The sequence below is a fragment of the Chlamydotis macqueenii genome, chromosome 5, assembly GCF_036417535.1.
Source record: "Chlamydotis macqueenii isolate bChlMac1 chromosome 5, bChlMac1.mat, whole genome shotgun sequence".
Taxonomy (NCBI): domain Eukaryota; kingdom Metazoa; phylum Chordata; class Aves; order Otidiformes; family Otididae; genus Chlamydotis; species Chlamydotis macqueenii.
The window spans coordinates 25,050,691-25,068,346 of NC_141560.1; the positions used below are offsets into that span (position 1 = coordinate 25,050,691).

A 17,656-nucleotide genomic window follows, 5' to 3' on the forward strand; every position below is an offset into this window, starting at 1 on the left:
TCTGGCACCCAAGCTACCAAGACTGTCATCTGCCAGTCATCATCAAGTGTAGCCCAGGTTATTGAACTAGAAGATGAAAACACTAGCTGGCTGACAACTGTATAGCTTGTGCCTGTGGCTTCCCGCCCTGCTTGCTAAAGGGACATATTGAGAAAGGGTCTGTAACAGAGAAGGCCCCTCCACACAGCTGGCCAGCAAGGGAGAGTGGACTGGTGAGGCTCAGCAACATCAAGGCTGGGGTGAGAGAGAGGGACTGGCTGCAATAGGCTGTGCTAATTTCTGGAGAATATCTGCACAGTAGGTAATAACACCAGTAAATTGCTCTTACAGGTCTTCCCCATGCCCAGCTGTTAGTTTCAAAGGCATCTAGCATAATCCCTACCCTATTCAGAAGACAGGGAAATCCTGATACATGGGTGAAGTAATGTACCTGCAGTTGAAAAGCAGGATGAGGAAATACTCCATCTCCTAGGTCACAACCAGACTCTGTCCAGGGAAACTATCTCCCAAGAGAAGGAAAATTTCTAAGTGCCACACATCCAAGTTCTTTCATTATGTTGATTTTACAGCAGGAGAAAATCAAATTCCTGCAGTAAATATTGTTGCTTTTTAATGCTTGCTCCAAATTAACTACTGTTTTCATTATTCACTTACTCCCTGTGCTAATCTCCTTACTTACCCATCTCTCTTATATACACATGCACGTGCATAGGCAAATTCATCCCCAGACAACTTCTCCCCCATCCTGCCAACAGCTCATCATAATAACATAATAGCACTGAAAGAGGAATTTTTTTTACTACATTCTAAAATATGAAGCCAGTATTTTGACAGTGACACATCATAAGCATCAATTTGCAGGAGCATTTTAATGAGAATGTGAGGAATAATATGCTTCACCAGTCTTCCATTCTAGTGGAAAACACTTTTCCCTTCCCTTCCCTTCCCTTCCCTTCCCTTCCCTTCCCTTCCCTTCCCTTCCCTTCCCTTCCCTTCCCTTCCCTTCCCTTCCCTTCCCTTCCCTTCCCTTCCCTTCCCTTCCCTTCCCTTCCCTTCCCTTCCCTTCCCTTCCCTTCCCTTCCCTTCCCTTCCCTTCCCTTCCCTTCCCTTCCCTTCCCTTCCCTTCCCTTCCTTTCCCTTCCCTTCCCTTCCCTTTCTTTCACTCCTTCCTTCCTTCACTCCTTCCTTCCTTCCTTCCTTCCTTCCTTCCTTCCTTCCTTCCTTCCTTCCTTCCTTCCTTCCTTCCTTCCTTCCTTCCTTCCTTCCTTCCTTCCTCGCCTTTTGGCTGCAGCTCATGATGCTCCTTAGGCAGGCAGGATTAATGTTTTTCATGAGATGCAGTCCCTTCAGTCAGGAGTCTTTCATGACATGAAAAGGCTTCTCTGTGGTTTTTTTTATTATTATTATTATTTTGATGTAAGCTGTTAAAATATGGAGCAAACACTGTCTGATTATTTAAAGATTAAATCTGGGCTGGGTCACGTATCTCTATGGCAAGGCTCAGTCTACTTCAAACTGATGAGTTGAGGGAATATTGGAGGATTTTTATTCTCAGTAGTCGTGACAGAAGAATGAGGGAGGTGGGAGTGAAAGCTCGATCCGTTCTGAGCTGCTTTCCCTCCAGTTCTGCCGAAGGTGTCTCTTAGTTGTTCGTCACTGCAGAACCAGTGCCTACAGGCTTGGTTTGCACTTGCTTTTATTATTGCTGCTGTTTTTCTCAGAAATGTTGAATCATTAAAGTTATCTGGGAGTAGAAGTTATTTCTGATAAAGAACCCTTGAACTTGGTCACCACCCTCCACACCAGTGCATGTACAGGAGGCAACCACAGCTGCTCTCTCCTCCAGGCCTCTCTCCCTAGAAACTGAGACACAAAACACACTTTAATTTTGCTCTGAACCTTCAGATGAGGTGAGAGTCTCTCTTGGAGAAGCAGAGTCTGTGGCTGGCTGGGCTGAGGGGTTGACCAGTAAGCCTAGGACGTAAGATTAGGTTAAACCCATCTTTTTCTGACCGGTGACCAGCACAGAGTTTGAATGTCTCCAGGAGCAAAGCTGCAGCCCAGCAGCCCTCTTCTCTCCCTGTCTCCTGTCACGGGTGCCTCGTCTGTGGAGGGAGGCAGGGATGCTTTTCATCACAGCTGGGAGGGTGCAGCACGTAGGTGTGTAGGAGAGCGAGAGGCTGTGTGCAGCGCCTGTGTAGACGGCACGAGGACTGCGGGGGTGGGCAGCTGTCAGAGGGCAAATACACGTCTGCAAAGCTTCTACCACCATGTCATCCTGCCTGGGCACCACCTGCCTGGCTCAAAGCCTTTCCTAAGCTACCTGCTCTTGTGCAAAGGTGTCCTGCAAACCTAAGAAGGCTTTGAATCTGCAGAGACTCTCCCCCCAAATTTCCCCTTGCCTCAGATGCTTGTTCCAACAGAGGCAGCCTTGGGGCGGCAGGCAGACAGGCAGAAGCCTCACCTCGCCCCCCTCACCTAGACTGCGGGAAGGAAGGATGCTCTGCGGGCTGGAGCGGGCAGGACCTCCCTTCCCACCGCCTTACTCTCCCGTGGGACCTGTTGGGAGCTCAGAGGCCCAAGCAAAGCCCAGCCTTCTCCTCCCCCAGGACCCCGGGTCGCGCTGGGAGGGCGTCGGAGGGAGCGGCGGGAGGTGCGGGTGGTGCTGAAGGGACAGCTCCGGGGCTGGCGGCCGGGCGGCGGCCGGACACGGACGGCGGCGGCCGGATACCGACAGAGGCGGGGCGGGAGGGAACCGGACAAGAGTAGCACCGGGGAGGGGGGGAGAGGGAGAAGAGAGGAAAAGGGCTGAAAGGCACAGGGGCAGGGAGAGAGACAGGGCAGGAGACAGACACAGAGCAGGGACAGAGAGGGGGGACAGGGACAGGGACAAGGTCGACCCGCGGGACAGGAGAAGGCAGGAGCGGAGAGGAGGGAGGGCAGGCACCGGGCTGTGCTGCGGCTCAGCTGCCGCGGGGGTCTCGGCATGGCCGGCGGGCGGGGATGCACCGTGCCCGCGGCTGCGGGGCCGCCCCGGCTCGGTAGCCCAGCGCCGCAGGTTGCATCCGGACAGCAGTTGACCAGCTGTTTTGTGCATTTTCTAATTTCGTGCAGAGCAGAGCAGCGGTCATAGAGGTAATCTGTAGATCCGTGGCTTTAAGGGATAAATTAGAGCATTGGATTTGATCCGTATTGCAGTGGATTAGAGCAACCTCTCCCCCCTCCCCTTCTCCTCCCCCCCCCCCCCCCCCCCGCTTCTTTCAATTCACTCCCCCCTCCTCCAGCACCACCTTTTTTTCCTCTCGTGCAATACCAAAACTGACCCTGCCTGGCAGAGGGACTCTGCTGGGCGAGCAGAGCGCTGCCCGCACCGCCGGCACGCCGCGCCTCTCCCCTCCAGCCTCCGCCGGTCCCTCCGGGGCATCGCTGCAGCAAGTTCCCCGGAGGCAGGGGCCGGGGAGCCTCCTCCGGGCGCTGGGGAGCCGTCGCTGCCCGCGGGCTGTCCCTTTGCCCCGGCCCGGCCAGGGCTGTGGGGTGGCGGCGAGGGAGAGCGGCCCCCGGAGGGCTTTTCCCGGAGGCGGCGGGGCCGGGACCCGGCAGGAAATGGAAGGATGAAGTGTGCAGCCGGAGCCGTGATGTTCCTTCTCTCTTCGCTTTCCCCCGCAGGAACGTAATCCGCAATGCTAGTTCTCAGGTTGCTCAATGTTGTCGCTCCAGCCTATTTCTTGTGCATCTCCCTAGTGACCTTCGTCCTCCAGATCTTTCTCTTCATCCCCAGCATGTTCAGAGACCCTTCCACCACCCCACTTTTCTCTCCTGCTCTGCTGCATGGAGCCCTCTTCCTCTTCCTCTCAGCTAACGCCATGGGCAACTACGTCCTTGTGATCCAGAGCTCCCCTGAGGACTTGGGCAAGGGCTTAAAGTTGGGCGAAGGAGCCGAAGTGGTGGCGGACTGGCTGGATGGAAGCAGGTCCCCTGGCTCAGCCTTGCCCAGCACTCACTTCTGTAGACTGTGTGCCAGAGTCACCCAGAGGCATGACCACCACTGTTTCTTCACAGGGAACTGCATTGGGAGCAGGAACATGCGAAACTTCATCATGTTCTGCCTCTACACCTCCCTGGCTTGCCTCGACTCCCTGGTGGCAGGCATGGCTTACATTTCGGCTGCACTCTCCATGTCCTTTGCAAACCCGCTGGCCTTCCTCACTCTTCTGCCTCACTCCATCAGCCAGTTCTTCTCAGGTAAGGACTCCTTCCTCCGAGATGAGGACCGCGTTCCTTCTCCAGGGCTCCTGGGGTGGGAGGGGAAGTGTTGTTTCTTGGATAGCTGTGTGCAGGGAATGGGCAGGAGGGACAATTGCCTGTGTTCAGCAAAGCCCTCTTTGGGGGCTAGAGACAGCCTTTGCAAAGGGCTTTGCTTCACCTGAAATAGAGGCTGGGAGCCACTCCAAGTTACAGCCCCAGCCCTATTCCTAGTGCATTAGGCTCTGGAAAACGCCCCAGCTTGCAGGTGATAGAATAGGGCTATATATGGTGCAGGGAGTGTCTTGCTGTTAGACGGAGGAGAGGAATTTCACTCACTGTACTGCAGGTGAGGGGGATCTCTTGCTTGTCCTATAAGGGGTGTCCATAGGTTTTTGTATCCTACAAGTCTGCAGGTTCCCCATATCCCAGTGGAGATACTCCCATCATCCAGGTCCACTCGCCCCCTCCACTGTCACCCACCTCCTGCCTCCTGGCAGCACAAACTTACTGAGACTTCGCCGTCCTTCCAGCATAGGAGAACTGGGATTCAGGCAACAGAATCCAAGAAGGGTGTTCATGTGATGTAATTAGCCACTTCTCTCTCAACCTCTTTCTGACACATGGCTCCACAGAGAACTGGTGGAAATTCTCTGTGTTTGCTCTCTGCAAGAGCTTCACATCAAAAACAGATACCTCTTTCTCTCTGTCCCCATCCCTTACCCTTCCTTCTGCTTCTCTCTCTTCCCCCTCTCTCCCTGCCCTTCCATAAATCTCTTCTCCTTCCCCCTCCTGATTCTGCTCCTGTAACTCTTCCTCTCCTCTTCCAGCCTTTCCTCTTCACCTTTCAACACACCCTCAGACTCTCTAAACTCAACTCTTTCTCTGTCCAAACCCAAGAGCTGGATAAAACCTGGTCTCAGAGAAGGGACTATGCAGACAGCCTAGATTGCTACTCTGCCCTGAAAGTGCGTGCAGAAAAATGTAATTTCCCCCTCTACGCAGCTCATGCCTTGCACACTTAGATCAGTTTTCATTAGACTAAAATAGGTATCCTGTATAATTTAGCTTTGTAGATTCTGCTGAGCTTGGTAAGAAGGGCCTGGAGTCTGTTTTGGTTCATGCACCATCACCAGAAGTGTTGATTATGATCTGAGTGTGGAGTCTCTGCTGCTGGGGATACAGCAGCCAGAGAGGCCTCGGCTTGCTTTTCCGATTCCAGGCTGGGTTTGCAGGGTTGCCATCTGAAAACAAACAAATATCTCTCTACTTGGCAAATTAGCAGATCTGTCATGATAGTCACCGAGAGACAATAAACATGAAATCCTGCCATGACATTTTTATGGAGTCATTTTTCCAAGTAGAAGAATTTTTGTAAATAATGTTGCACGAGCTTCACTAGCATTAAAAACACTGGGAATGATTTTCCCCTGTGCCTAAGCTCGGCTCAGCACAGCAGCCTGGGAGGGGGAGCAGGGATGTGGGAGGAGATTATCAAGGAATTAGTTCTCTCTCTCTGATTCTGCACCAAGCTGGGTCCTGGCATATGTTTGAAGAGCCACTGAAGTGCTCCAGCTCTGGTGTCAGCAACTGCAGTGCGAAAGGCAGCATGTTGGGGAGTGTTTGAGTGGGACACAACAGGGCTGGGTGCAGGGCTGGGAGCTGGGAGCCGAAACACCCTTGAGAGGCAGTAGCTCCCAGCAGCTCCCACTGAACCTCTAGCTTGGGTGGGGTGAGAACTGCCGCCTCATGCAGCAATATACGGGCATGTGACATCTTGGTTGCTTGGGAGGAAGGGTCTACCGGGTTTCTCCTAGCACATTTAACCTCCAGTTCAGGAGAAAAAAACACAGCCTGGAATAGTTACCTGGGAGGGTTGTCCACCCAGTATTTTTCAGCTAACATAACTATTACTTAAGGGTTGTTGTAGGATCCAAACAGAGCATTGATATAGCAGGGAAAAAACTTTACCTTTCATCTTCTTCATCATGCCCTCTGCGCTGGAGGAGGAGTAAAGAAGGATGAAGGGTGAATCTGCCGGTCTTATGTTGACAGAGTGGTTCCTGCTTTTGTGCTGGGAAAATGTTCAGTTGGCTCATTCTGCCCAGACTGTACTTGGGCATGGATTTCAGGATCTGACCCACAGTCTATCATTTCAGTCTGTGATTCAGCTTTTCTGGCATAGATAATGTATGGCAATAAGCTTGAGATCACACTCGGTCAGTTAGAGCAAAAGTGAATCTGAGACTAAAATGGACTGTGGTGATGAGGGACAAATGGAGAGCACTTTTGTAAACACAGGTCAGATTGGATCCACAAAAGAAATTATAGAAAATGCTTTATGTAGGTAACCTGAAGAAAAGGTTAAAAAATCATGTATCTGGAAAGCTCGGCTTAGAGATGCTTAACATTTGCAAGGGGAAAAAAGGGTAATTACCTTCTTGATTGTGAATTTCAGCAGATCACAGAAATAAGGCTTACAGCCACCTGCAAAGGCTCTGAAGAAAATAGCTGTCTTTCTCCACATCCCATCCGAATATCAGCTGCAGGAAAGAGCAGATGTCTGTCACACTGGTCTGGCAAAAGAGGGGCAGAGATGCTCCTATTTGTCTCCGGGCTTCCTACCTGATAGATTAAGTTATTCTGACAGAATTGGTATGAGGATTTGTCATCATCCTAAGGGGCTTGTTCTTCCCTTGCTGTATTGCATATGAAGCCCACTGAGCTGAATTGGATCTAATGAGAAGGGAGAGATGACATTGCATTTAGGAAGAAAACTGAATGACTCCTGTGCCTTTTTCAAGTGAGGATGGTCTCTGAAAGCTCGAGGCTGTAGTCGGTGTCCTCACAAATCATCCTCAGAGGGGCCTGCTGGCTGAGCCCAAAGCTTGACGTGATCGTCACAGGTCAGCCCCAACCTCTCACTTACAGCACTGCCAGGTGGAGAAGCTGGGATTCACAGACTGCAAAACCAGATGACACCATCTAATCTGGCCTTCTGTATAAAAGAACCGAGGGACGCTTATCCAGCCACTCTTGTATTGAACTTAAAAACTGAAGCAGCCATGTACTTGTTTTAGGCAGCACAGTGCTACTGTCCGTGCAATCCCTGCTCTGGCAGGATTGCTCTTGCAAGGCCTTGGAGCAACCAGAGCTTTCACCTACCTGAGCCTGTCTGCTGCATGGTCTTCCACAAGGACAGGAGCATGTGAGAGCTTTTTCATTTTTAGACCTCGCAGGAATCAGTGAGAGGATATTGGCTATTTATACCAGTACCGACATGAATTTGATTTTCTTTGTGTGCCTGTGTGTAAATATAGGTGTTTAATAATATATCGATATACACAAAATATGTGTGTACACATTCATATGCACACACAGAGAGTGTTACTTTAATGGGTTTAGATCTGCCTACGCACTGAAAGGTCACTCAGTGATACCTGCTATTATACTAATATTTTCCAGAAGGAGTTTTAAAATCATTGTAGAGGAAAGAGCTCACAGAATATTTTTATTTAAATACATTCAGCATAAATATATACTACCAAAACTGTTGAATTAGGAGCTACAGACCTACAAACTATTTTAAGTGTTCTAGCAGCAGGTTTAAAAAAGGAATTTGGATTGTATTTTGGAAAGTTTTCTGTTTCTATTTCTTGCATTCGTATAAAATCTGCCTTTGCCCAATGGTAGGAAAGTAATTACTGATTTTTTTTTCCTTTTAAAATGTATTTTTAAAATCTATATAGTGATGAGAGAGAGAGAGTGTGACAAAATCCCAAATCTTTCTGCCTAGTATCAATGCACACAGTAAGGCTTCTGGAAGCATCTACATGCTGTAGGACCCACATCTCTTTTCAAAAGGAACCTAGGAATCTTAGATTCACTGTGATGAGCAGGTAGATCCTTAAATAAATTAACCATTCTTCAAAATAGTGCGGAAGACTTCCAGACATGTTTTGCTTCTGGCTGAATTTGCCCCTGTAATTTAGAGCCTTACATTAACAGCAAAGGGAGAAGTGTACGGAGCCCATTATCATTTTAGTGTTTCCCCAGCGGGGTCCATTGCATCAGGCGCTGCAAAGGAAACGATTTTACATAGTTAGAGCAACCAGCCTGTCTTGCTCCTGAGGCCTCACTCATAGCCATGAAGCTCATCGGTTCTCGGGCTGAGTGTTACACTGGCATGTGAGGTGTGTCTAAACTTTTTGTTTTCTTGACTCTTGGTCTGCAGGAGCTCTCCTTAGCTCGGAGATGTTTGTCATCCTCATGCTCTACCTCTGGCTTGGAATCGGACTGGCCTGCGCTGGCTTCTGCTGTCACCAGATGCTGCTGATCCTGCGCGGGCAGACGCGGTACCAGGTGCGGAAAGGGATGGTGGTAAGAGCCCGGCCTTGGAGGCAGAACCTGCAAGAGGTCTTTGGCAAGAGGTGGCTGCTAGGACTTCTCATCCCTGTGCTGAACGTGGGAAGTGACTACCGTAGGCAGAAAGAGAAATAAAATCCTCTGGGCGTGCGTGTGCATCCCATGCACACAACACCTCCCCTGTTTTCTCCCACTGTCTCCTGGATCACTAAAGAGCTGGGCTACTCCATCTCTTGAGATTGCAGCCTCTGTGGGAGGAAAGGACTGGCTATCAAACAGAATAAATTTAGCATAGTAACAAGTAGATCACAAACCATGTAGATTAAGAGATACTGCTGCTTAGTAGTCACATCACTGCACCTGTGTACGTGGCAACGGCCTTTGAACTAGCAGAAAAATTAGTCAGACCCTTCTGTGGCTTCCTGCCTGACTCCTCCAGCCCCCAGCCCCATTAGTCACCCTATATAGTTCCCTAACGAACCACGGCAGGAGCTTTCAGAGAACCTAGGCTGTTTTGGTAGACTGCAAAAATAGTGTCTGTTCCTTGGGAGGGTTTTGCTGGGTGTCTTTGTGGCTCTTGTATCGCTGAGGTAACTTCACAGTACTGAGAAGCCTTTAATGACAGAACTGCAATGCAATCAAGCTGCCCTAGGAGCAGGCTATGCACATGGCTAATGCAGCAGGTAAGCCGTCTCTCCACAGGCTAGAAAATCAGGAAGAAAACAAAGAAAAATTAAGAATTTCTCATTTCTGTTCTTGATCTGCTCCCTATGCAATGATATGCGAGGACCGTAGCTCTGCTACTTATTTTTAGCAGTCCTTTGCCCAGTGACACAGTCCAGGCAAAGCTTCCCTTCTGACAGGGAGCAGCAAGCAGATAAATCACCATCAGATGGAGGCACAAGGAGAAGAAACTGCAAAGGTGAACGGAAAGGCTGTGTTTGAGAAGCTGTGTGATGAGGCAGGCTATGTGTGCCTGTGAGAAAGGGAGGGAAGCGTGGACACCCAGCGAGCTGTCAGGAGGTTGCTGAGAACCCTGCTGATGTGTCTGAGCCCTGGTGCATCGCCCTCTCGCAGGGGGCACCTGCACCATTAGTGCTGTGAAGAGTTAAAAATCCCAGAAGACTGGGAGGTTTTCCAGCTGGTCAGGACACTTCACTTTGCACTAAAACAAACAAAAAAATGTTTACCTCAAATATCCCTGCCACACTGTAGATAGAGTCTCTCCAGGGCAATTCCCTCTCGTGTTGCTGCACAGGGGTAAATTCATCCATGTTATAACTCCATTAAGGAGGTTAATGATATTACTACAGGGATTAATCAGCCTAATGTGTCAGTGGTTTTCTAGCTGCAGCAACAGCCCGTGAGATCAGTGCTGAGATCCTATGCTAATAGGTGCCTTAAGAAAGGATACCATGACATCTCTACCAGGATCATAGCTGGATTCCCCAGCAGCTGCAACAAGAAGCCTCCGTTTTGGCAAACTGCATCAGCTTATGCGGGCTGGATAGGAATCCATTGCTTCTCTTTAATAGGCTGGGGAGTATGCTGACAAGCCGTGAAAAACATTATTTCTTCCTCAGAAACGCTCTAGGTGCATCCCAGGTAGGGGAATGCACCTGCTTTCATCCTCGTGTTTCTCACCAGCCAGAACAGAGGCACTCATTCCTACAGGCTTTGTTATCGTCCTTCACGGCTTCACGCTTGTACGCACGTTTGGATCAATAACAAAGTCTATTGTGATGAGCAGAGTAACCATGAAAATATACTGAAAAAACCCTTAGCTGAGTAGTGAGAAAAGGTAGGATATGCATCCTTCCACGCTCTGTGTGTTCACATGAACGCACTGCTATTTCTGTCTGTAATACGCTGTATTTTCACTAACAGTGAACAATAAAAAGTGTTCTGTTTTTTTCACATTATCTCTATTGTGCTTTTTGACAGTTCATTAGCTGTCTTTGTACATTTGTTACAGCGTACACATGGACATGTTGAAGGAAAAAGTTAGGATTTGTTTATTGGCTTTGCCAATAATTCATCATATGATTTTGGAGAAGTCCTTTCACCCTTACAACTTTAATGTAATCTAAAAATGCGTCTAATAACCAACTTGCAGATCCATTCTAATTTCTATTTTTAAATTACACTATCAACCTCAACTGAAAGCTACAGGAAAATTAAGCTATTATCATCATCCACAAACAGCATCTTGACATAAATTATTCCTTACTGGCACGATGGCATCAAGGTGAGCAGACGGTCACCTTGTCGCTGGAACTGGAGCCAGCGTCTCATGCCATACACCTCTCCTTGGAAGGATTCCCAGGAATATTCTTATTCCACAGACTGGTTGATCCAACTTCTTTTTTGTATATTTCTAAAGGCAACAGGCTCCCAGCATTTCAGCCAGCAGCTTCCTCACGTCAGCAGAAATTATGGTTTGACACCCTCGCCCTCTGCCTTTGGCGTTTGATTGACGCTGCAGTCTTGGGCAGCCCATGGCACTCAGCGCCTGCTGCCACCCTGCCTCAGGCTGTGAGCTCTTCAGGGCTGCACGCTGAGAAGGGCACAGCCAACTCAGAGTTTCGGTGTGCCGCTCTGCAAGGACAGCCCCCACGCAGTACAACGGAATTAGTTGTCCATGAAGCCTGTTGCCTCTTCACACCAGGGATGGATCACGCCTGGCTCCTGTGTCAGGGTCACAGCTGTCTGCCTGCACCATGAAGTCTTGGTCCTTGATGAAGCACAGGGAGATCCCAGTTTGAGTAACTGCAGCACAGTTCTGCACAATTACTCTTTCTGTCAGACACCTGTGTTCCTGGCTGTAAATAGCTGCATCGCCATTTTATGCAGCTAAATGGTTCCTTTGCAGCAGACTACTGCAGTAGTGGTGGGAATTTCAGATGGATACAGCCTTTACAGTTATAATCCTCTGGGATGAAAAGAGCTATAAAAATGTAACATTAGACTGACCCTGTATATTGCCTTATTTCTCTGCTCCTTCCCAAGTGTGTGGACTGCTCTGTTTGGGGTAGAGTAGTGGTTCTGCAGGAACGGTTGAGAGTAGCTCTTTAATTATCCAGCTGTCCCGACATCCCTTCCTTGTCATACCTGTGCATCCACTTACAGAAATCCTTGGCAAGAAAATGTAACAGGGCTCAACAACTGCGAACAGAACCTGTGCTCTCAGCTGGGATTTAGTAAATGAAGGCTGAGCTCAATGGCAATGTCACAAATTCTAAATCTGTTCAATGGCTTTAAAGTTTTGTAAGGCTAAATAATAAAAGTTTCTCATTTTCTGTGTTTAGAGAGCCATTACTTGCTATTTGCATTTTATTAAATAGCAGGTGCAATAGCAAATATATTTTGCAACACGATTTCTTGTGACAATGTCTAAATACTTACAAAGGTTTTAAAAATAAAACACTTAGAGCTTCTCTGGCTTTGGAAAATCAGATGAGCATCATTTCTTCTCTGATAATGCTAGTGGCTGAAGTGAAAGCTCCTTGTTGCTTAAGACCTTGCACAGAAACCATAGACTTTTGCTTAGTGGCTTGTCTATTTTAAGTGTGGCTACCTAAAAAAATGGTGCTAGCTCTAAGGTCTCAGAAGTCTTTGCAATGCCAGTATACAGCAAATTAGGGGATGCAACTGTGAAGTAAACTGGAAGAAGTCTTTTCTTACGTATAGCAAGGATCTCATACAAAATAAGAAATATGATGGCTTTCCTCTTCATATTGCACTATTGGGCAGTCCTTAAGGCCTGCATGCAAAACCTCTTCATTGAATATACTCAGAGGACACAGAGTTAAAATATTAAGAGTCTCAAGTAATAAGGCCCAGGGAACAGATGAGAAAAGACGATGTGAAATAGCATTTATCTTGTTGAAGAAATAGCCAACTCAAGGGATATGATCACAGTCTAAAAATACTTGCAAGGAGACAGAATAAATGAATGAGGAGACTCATTAACTGTAAGGAGATAGCTGGAGGAGGACAGGCAGTCCTGGACTGAGAGAAAGAAAAGCTGAGGTCAGAGCTTAGGGCGTCTGTCTTTAAAACACTCAAGGGAGCAATCAGAAAAAGTGGCCCCAGTGAGAGCAGAAGTGATTTGACATTGGAAGGGATGATGCACTGAGAGCCAACAGGCGGTAGGAGGTATGACAACAGAATTCAAGTTATTTTCATTGATTGTTGACTGAATGGATGCAAAGAAAGCATAAACTGAGAGAACTCGTGGCTAATCACTTTCTGCACAAAAAAAAACCTCAACGCCCAGCAGAGCTAAAAGAGTTTTTCTCTCTGGAACAGCAAATTATGTTACAAGCAGGAGGTGCATGGGTAGAAGTCATAAGTAGCACTAACAGAGTCTATATAGTTCTCTTCAAGTTATTTAAAGACTAGCCAGAACTACCATGGTAGGAGTAAAGCAATTACCTACTTGTTCAATATAAATAAACAAAGGGAGAAAAAAATCTAAAGCAATCTAAAATCTGTGCCCTGCTAGATATTTAAATCAATGGAAACACAATGCCAGATGACTTATATTACCGAACAGTAAGATGTTCTCTAATAACTACATATCCACATGTGGGTTCTCTGCTTTTCCAGCTCTTTTCCTGAAAGTCAGGGGAATAAAGAGTCCTTGGAGATTACACCAAAAGTCAGTAAATACAGACCAATTAGTGCTTCAGTCCTCTTACAGAGCCATCCAGCCAACAGCCTTGTCTTCTTTACACCAAAGAGGTTTTAGCACTGGTTGTCTTATTGAATCTGACTGGCAAGTGACCTCAGAGCTCAGGCAGGCTGGTGTCATATCCCCTAAAGCTTTTGGAGACACCGTCTTCTAGTCTCTCCAGATGCCTACAAATAAAAATTTTAAGTTCTCAGGTACCAGTGTCATACACTGTTTGCACAGTGCCTCATTTAACATGATGGCAGACACCTTAATAGTAGTTCCAAAATTTCTATCAATTAAAAATAAAAGGAGCATGTTGATCAGTTTACTTCAAAAGAGGCAAAGTGGTGGATGGCAATAACAAGCTCAGCATGTGAAAGAGAAGGCTCACCTTGTGATCAACAGGGAAAAGTTTCATTTGTCTGGTACTAATCTTCTAAACACTGCTATTAATCTACCTTGATCTTGAATAGTTATGAACTTGGGTTTCCTGTGACTACTGTATATCCACCAGTTTAGGGAAATGTGCAGCCTCTGGCATGTATTTCAGCTGTCTTTACCACCCATCATTCCCAGATCCATGTTATTATCAATCATGCCTGACTGGGAAATTTCCATTAGATATCAGGTCAGCATGAACCTATGCATCATCACACTGATGAAAATACAATAGATGATTGGTTTCCCATCACTATATCCTTAAGAATCTTATCTATTCACTGAGCAATGGGGTTAACACAGTGGACCTACATGAGAGTGCCCTAGGAGTTATTAAGTGACAGCTGAACGCAGCCTTGTCACAGATGCTGTTATCAAGGAATGATGTTATCCTCCAGAACTGCTTGAGATCACAGATGAGCTTTCTGGTCAGTGACAGAAAAACAAAGGACTGATCCAGCATCATCAGCCAGGACTTCTAAATGTTTATGATTGCTAGGAGGAAACTGTTCACCAGTACAACATAAGCAATCTTTGTACATCTAAACATGAACTGCCAAAGTCAAACAGGTCCACAAAGTCCAGATGCTACAAAAGCTGCTTTGAGAAAAACTTCAAAATAGCATTACCTAAAGGAGAAAGTGTTTCACTAGATAAGAACTACCAAGCACTCAATGCTAAGATCAATGTTTTGAGCAATGGAAGTTCCTTCAAGACTTGGAGAACCTGTCCCCCTACTGATAACCTTCAAGTATCAGTTCTTTATTAATCTCCACTGAGTTTGATATTCAAGCCTGTCACTAGATGTTCTCCCAAAACATCCAATGCTAAATAGGTCCTCCCAGTAGCATGTATTGATACTATGACTTTATTCTCCAGGGAAAACCTGTAACAGTGAGATGGATTTGTCTGAGAAAACCTTGATTAATCAAGCAGTTTATTACACTAAACAAAACTTGATTGAGATTTTGGAGGTGTTACTGTCAAGGCAAATAATTTTTCCTTTTCTCTTCCAGCCACAGTATAAGGTATAAAAAAATATTTTGGACCCATCTATCCCTGTCTCTAAATTAGTATGCACTTAATTGCAATTTTATGAGTGCTCTAGCTGTCTTCCCTTATACTTCCATGGACACTAACCATCCAAGGAAATAAGCCAATTTGTGAATATGAAGCCATGAAAGCAGGCACAAGGAGACAAAGGGACTAACTGCAGAAAGGAAAAGGTGGCAACAAAGTTATACTAAGCTATCAGCAATGTAGTTCATGGAGACCTAAAATCTCTTTTAAAGCCTCTGGAAACACAGCTCCAAAAAACTCATAGTATTTTTCATGCCAGGAGGAGAGCTGAAATTTCTAATCAAATTATAAGGCCCAGTTTCTGGCTCCCAGAACTGTAGTGTTTTCCAGGTGTATGAATTCAGCCCACGGCCAGCCACCTCAGAGCACTCCATCACTTCAGGGTAGTCAGGTGTTTCAGAAATTTGTCTATATAATCAACGCAGCTGGCAGGGACAGTCAGCCTGGGCAGTCCTGCAGCAAGAGATGCCATCAACTCAGAAAGAAATGTTACTCCCCAGGCTGTCAATAGCACGCTAAAGGCCTATTAGTTCAGGGAAGGATCTTTCAGGTAACACAGAAGCTTTCTGTCAGATCCCAGTTTGGGGTAGAAGAAATTCTGTAGTCAAGCTGGAGGCAAACACCACATCTCTCCCATTGACTACCTCTTTTTGGCTTTGTGTGCTGATTACTCCTCATGAACTAATTTGGCCCAAACTTGTCCAGCATCATCCAATCAGCTATTGGCCTCTTCCAGGAAAGGATGAATTTCAGTGGGGGCTCATTAGGATATGTATTATGTTGATGGGAAAAGAGTAGGAAAGTGTGACATATGCGAAGGAGTGTGCCAACCCAGCCAACAAATTATAGCTTGATGGACAAACTCAATATGAGCCTGCAGAATAAGATGGCAGCATTTCAGACTGGATATGAAGATGAACTTGAAGCAAAGAAAAAAAATACAACAAACCTTTTCCATGGTGCTCTGATGCAATAAAGACATGGAATGTTACGTGCAGCTTTTGCCTTTATTAATCAGACCAGACAGAGTTCACAGAAAAGCCATAAATGGTTAAGAAGCTGAGAAATTGATCTGTAAGAGGAAAACATTGTTATATTTGCTTAGCTTGGGTAACGAGAGCTAAAGGAAAATGTGGCAACCGTCCCTGTATTTTGGAGGGTGGGAGAAATAGTTCTTGTTGGATAAACAAGCATCAACTAGAAGTAGGGTTCATTTTAAGAAAAGGAAATGACATGTTAACATTTCAGGAAATACTTCTAAACAGCAGTTCTTCCACTGTCAGCCTTTAGAATAAGCTTAGCTTGGAGAAGCTAAAATCTTCACAACTAGTGAGCTACAGAACGGAACAGGGTAAAGCACAGTGAATACGGAACTGCCTGCTGTTGCTGGAAAACACTGGGGGAAAAGAAACCAGAGAAGCTTCCAGGTTTTACCTGGACAGTTGCTCAAGCTTAAGCCAAGAGGTGCTAGATACCGATCATACTCACTTGAGATTAATTTATATTATTATGATCCTTTTCTATTCCGCATTGCACTTCTTGCCATCTCAGCTGCATTCAAAGTATTTATTACTATCAGTGTTTTATTCAAGAGAAGTAACAGGAAATACAAATAGTTGTACAAATAAAGTAATTATATATAGGTGATATGTGTTGAAAGAAGCACAAAACAATATTTTGGTCTTCTCTTTATAAGCATGGGACTAGAGCATGTGATTCCCACATGGCTTCTGTTTGTAAATGCTACAGTAATTATTGACAGGTGGCAGAGAACTTCAGAATTTTATATCCCTAAAGTTGTTTTCTGTTCCATGATGAATTATTACGATATTTATCAGCATTTCAATAGGACTAAGAGGTACTTGAACTGCTTATGTTTTTACCCTCTTATTAAAGTTTCAAGTACTGCCAGAGTGACCATGCTGGGTGTATGTAAACTAAATAAAATATATCTATATTTCTTTTTTTTTTTTTTAACCTTGAAATGAACAGTTAGGTATGTTAACTTCCCATAACACAACTCTCAGATGGATTGGAGAAACATCGCCCATTATGAACTTCTGGAAATGTCAGGACCCTTAACAGAGCAGCTACATTAATACATGCAAACTGAGATGTCATAATAGATTTAAGATAACTTTTGAATTCTGACATAATTTTAAGATATTCTTTCTTTTTCTTCTTTACTCTTGCTTCATCTCCCTCTCCTTCCAAATCTAATAGAGGGAAACATTTTTTATAAAATATAGCATGTCATACAGAGAAGATTTACATGGAAGAACCAGGAGACCTTCACAGTGTCTGGGAAATACAAAAGAGGAGAAAGTAGACATTTCATCAGCTCTGCTATTCTTATTTATGAATCAACTAGAACGACCTTTTATACTTGTTTGATAAAATTTACTTATTGAAACCCCAGTGAAAATGTAACCAATATATAATTTAAATTTCCAGCAAAACCTAAAATGAAGGTTTACATTTAACTTGAAATGTTAAGAGGTTCTATGGATTCTCACTCCCCATAGGAAGTCTTTGAGGCATTAGAAGCATTACACTCGTGGTCAGAAGTCTACAGCACTACATCAGAGAAAGTAATCCTTTTGCAGTTAACTAGCCAAATGTCAAGTCTTTTAACAAATGTGAATTTTGGGAAGAATGCTCAAACTCTTGGTTATACAGGTGAACAAAGAGCAAGACTTGCTAAGACAAGTTTCTTCAAGGCATACAAAAATTCCACTCATTAATGCACTGCTACAGATTACAAGCCATCTGAGAGAATTATAAATCTTTACGGTCTCTTGAAAGTCAATCCTTATAAATCCTATGTCCTGGTCTTTTTCACCTTGGGCTTTG

At 45.6% G+C, this 17,656-nt stretch overlaps 1 protein-coding gene across 1 annotated transcript; it reads left to right on the top strand.

Moving 5' to 3' along the window:
• The first annotated feature begins 3,354 nt into the window (after window positions 1-3,354).
• ZDHHC22 (zDHHC palmitoyltransferase 22) lies at window positions 3,355-10,521 on the top strand. The gene is made up of 2 exons (XM_010121941.2): window positions 3,355-4,242; window positions 8,477-10,521. Exons 1-2 carry the CDS (start codon window positions 3,681-3,683, stop codon window positions 8,740-8,742), a joined length of 828 nt encoding a protein of 275 aa, XP_010120243.1. The 5' UTR covers window positions 3,355-3,680; the 3' UTR covers window positions 8,743-10,521.
• Window positions 10,522-17,656: the final 7,135 nt, after the last annotated feature.

What these genes read in the sequence shown, in the direction of transcription:
- ZDHHC22 (XM_010121941.2), top strand. Translation starts at nt 3,681, where the DNA reads ATGCTAGTTCTCAGGTTGCTCAATGTTGTCGCTCCAGCCTATTTCTTG. An exon ending in CATCAGCCAGTTCTTCTCAG is followed by an intron (nt 4,243 to 8,476) that starts GTAAGGACTCCT and finishes CTTGGTCTGCAG; the next exon opens with GAGCTCTCCTTAGCTCGGAG.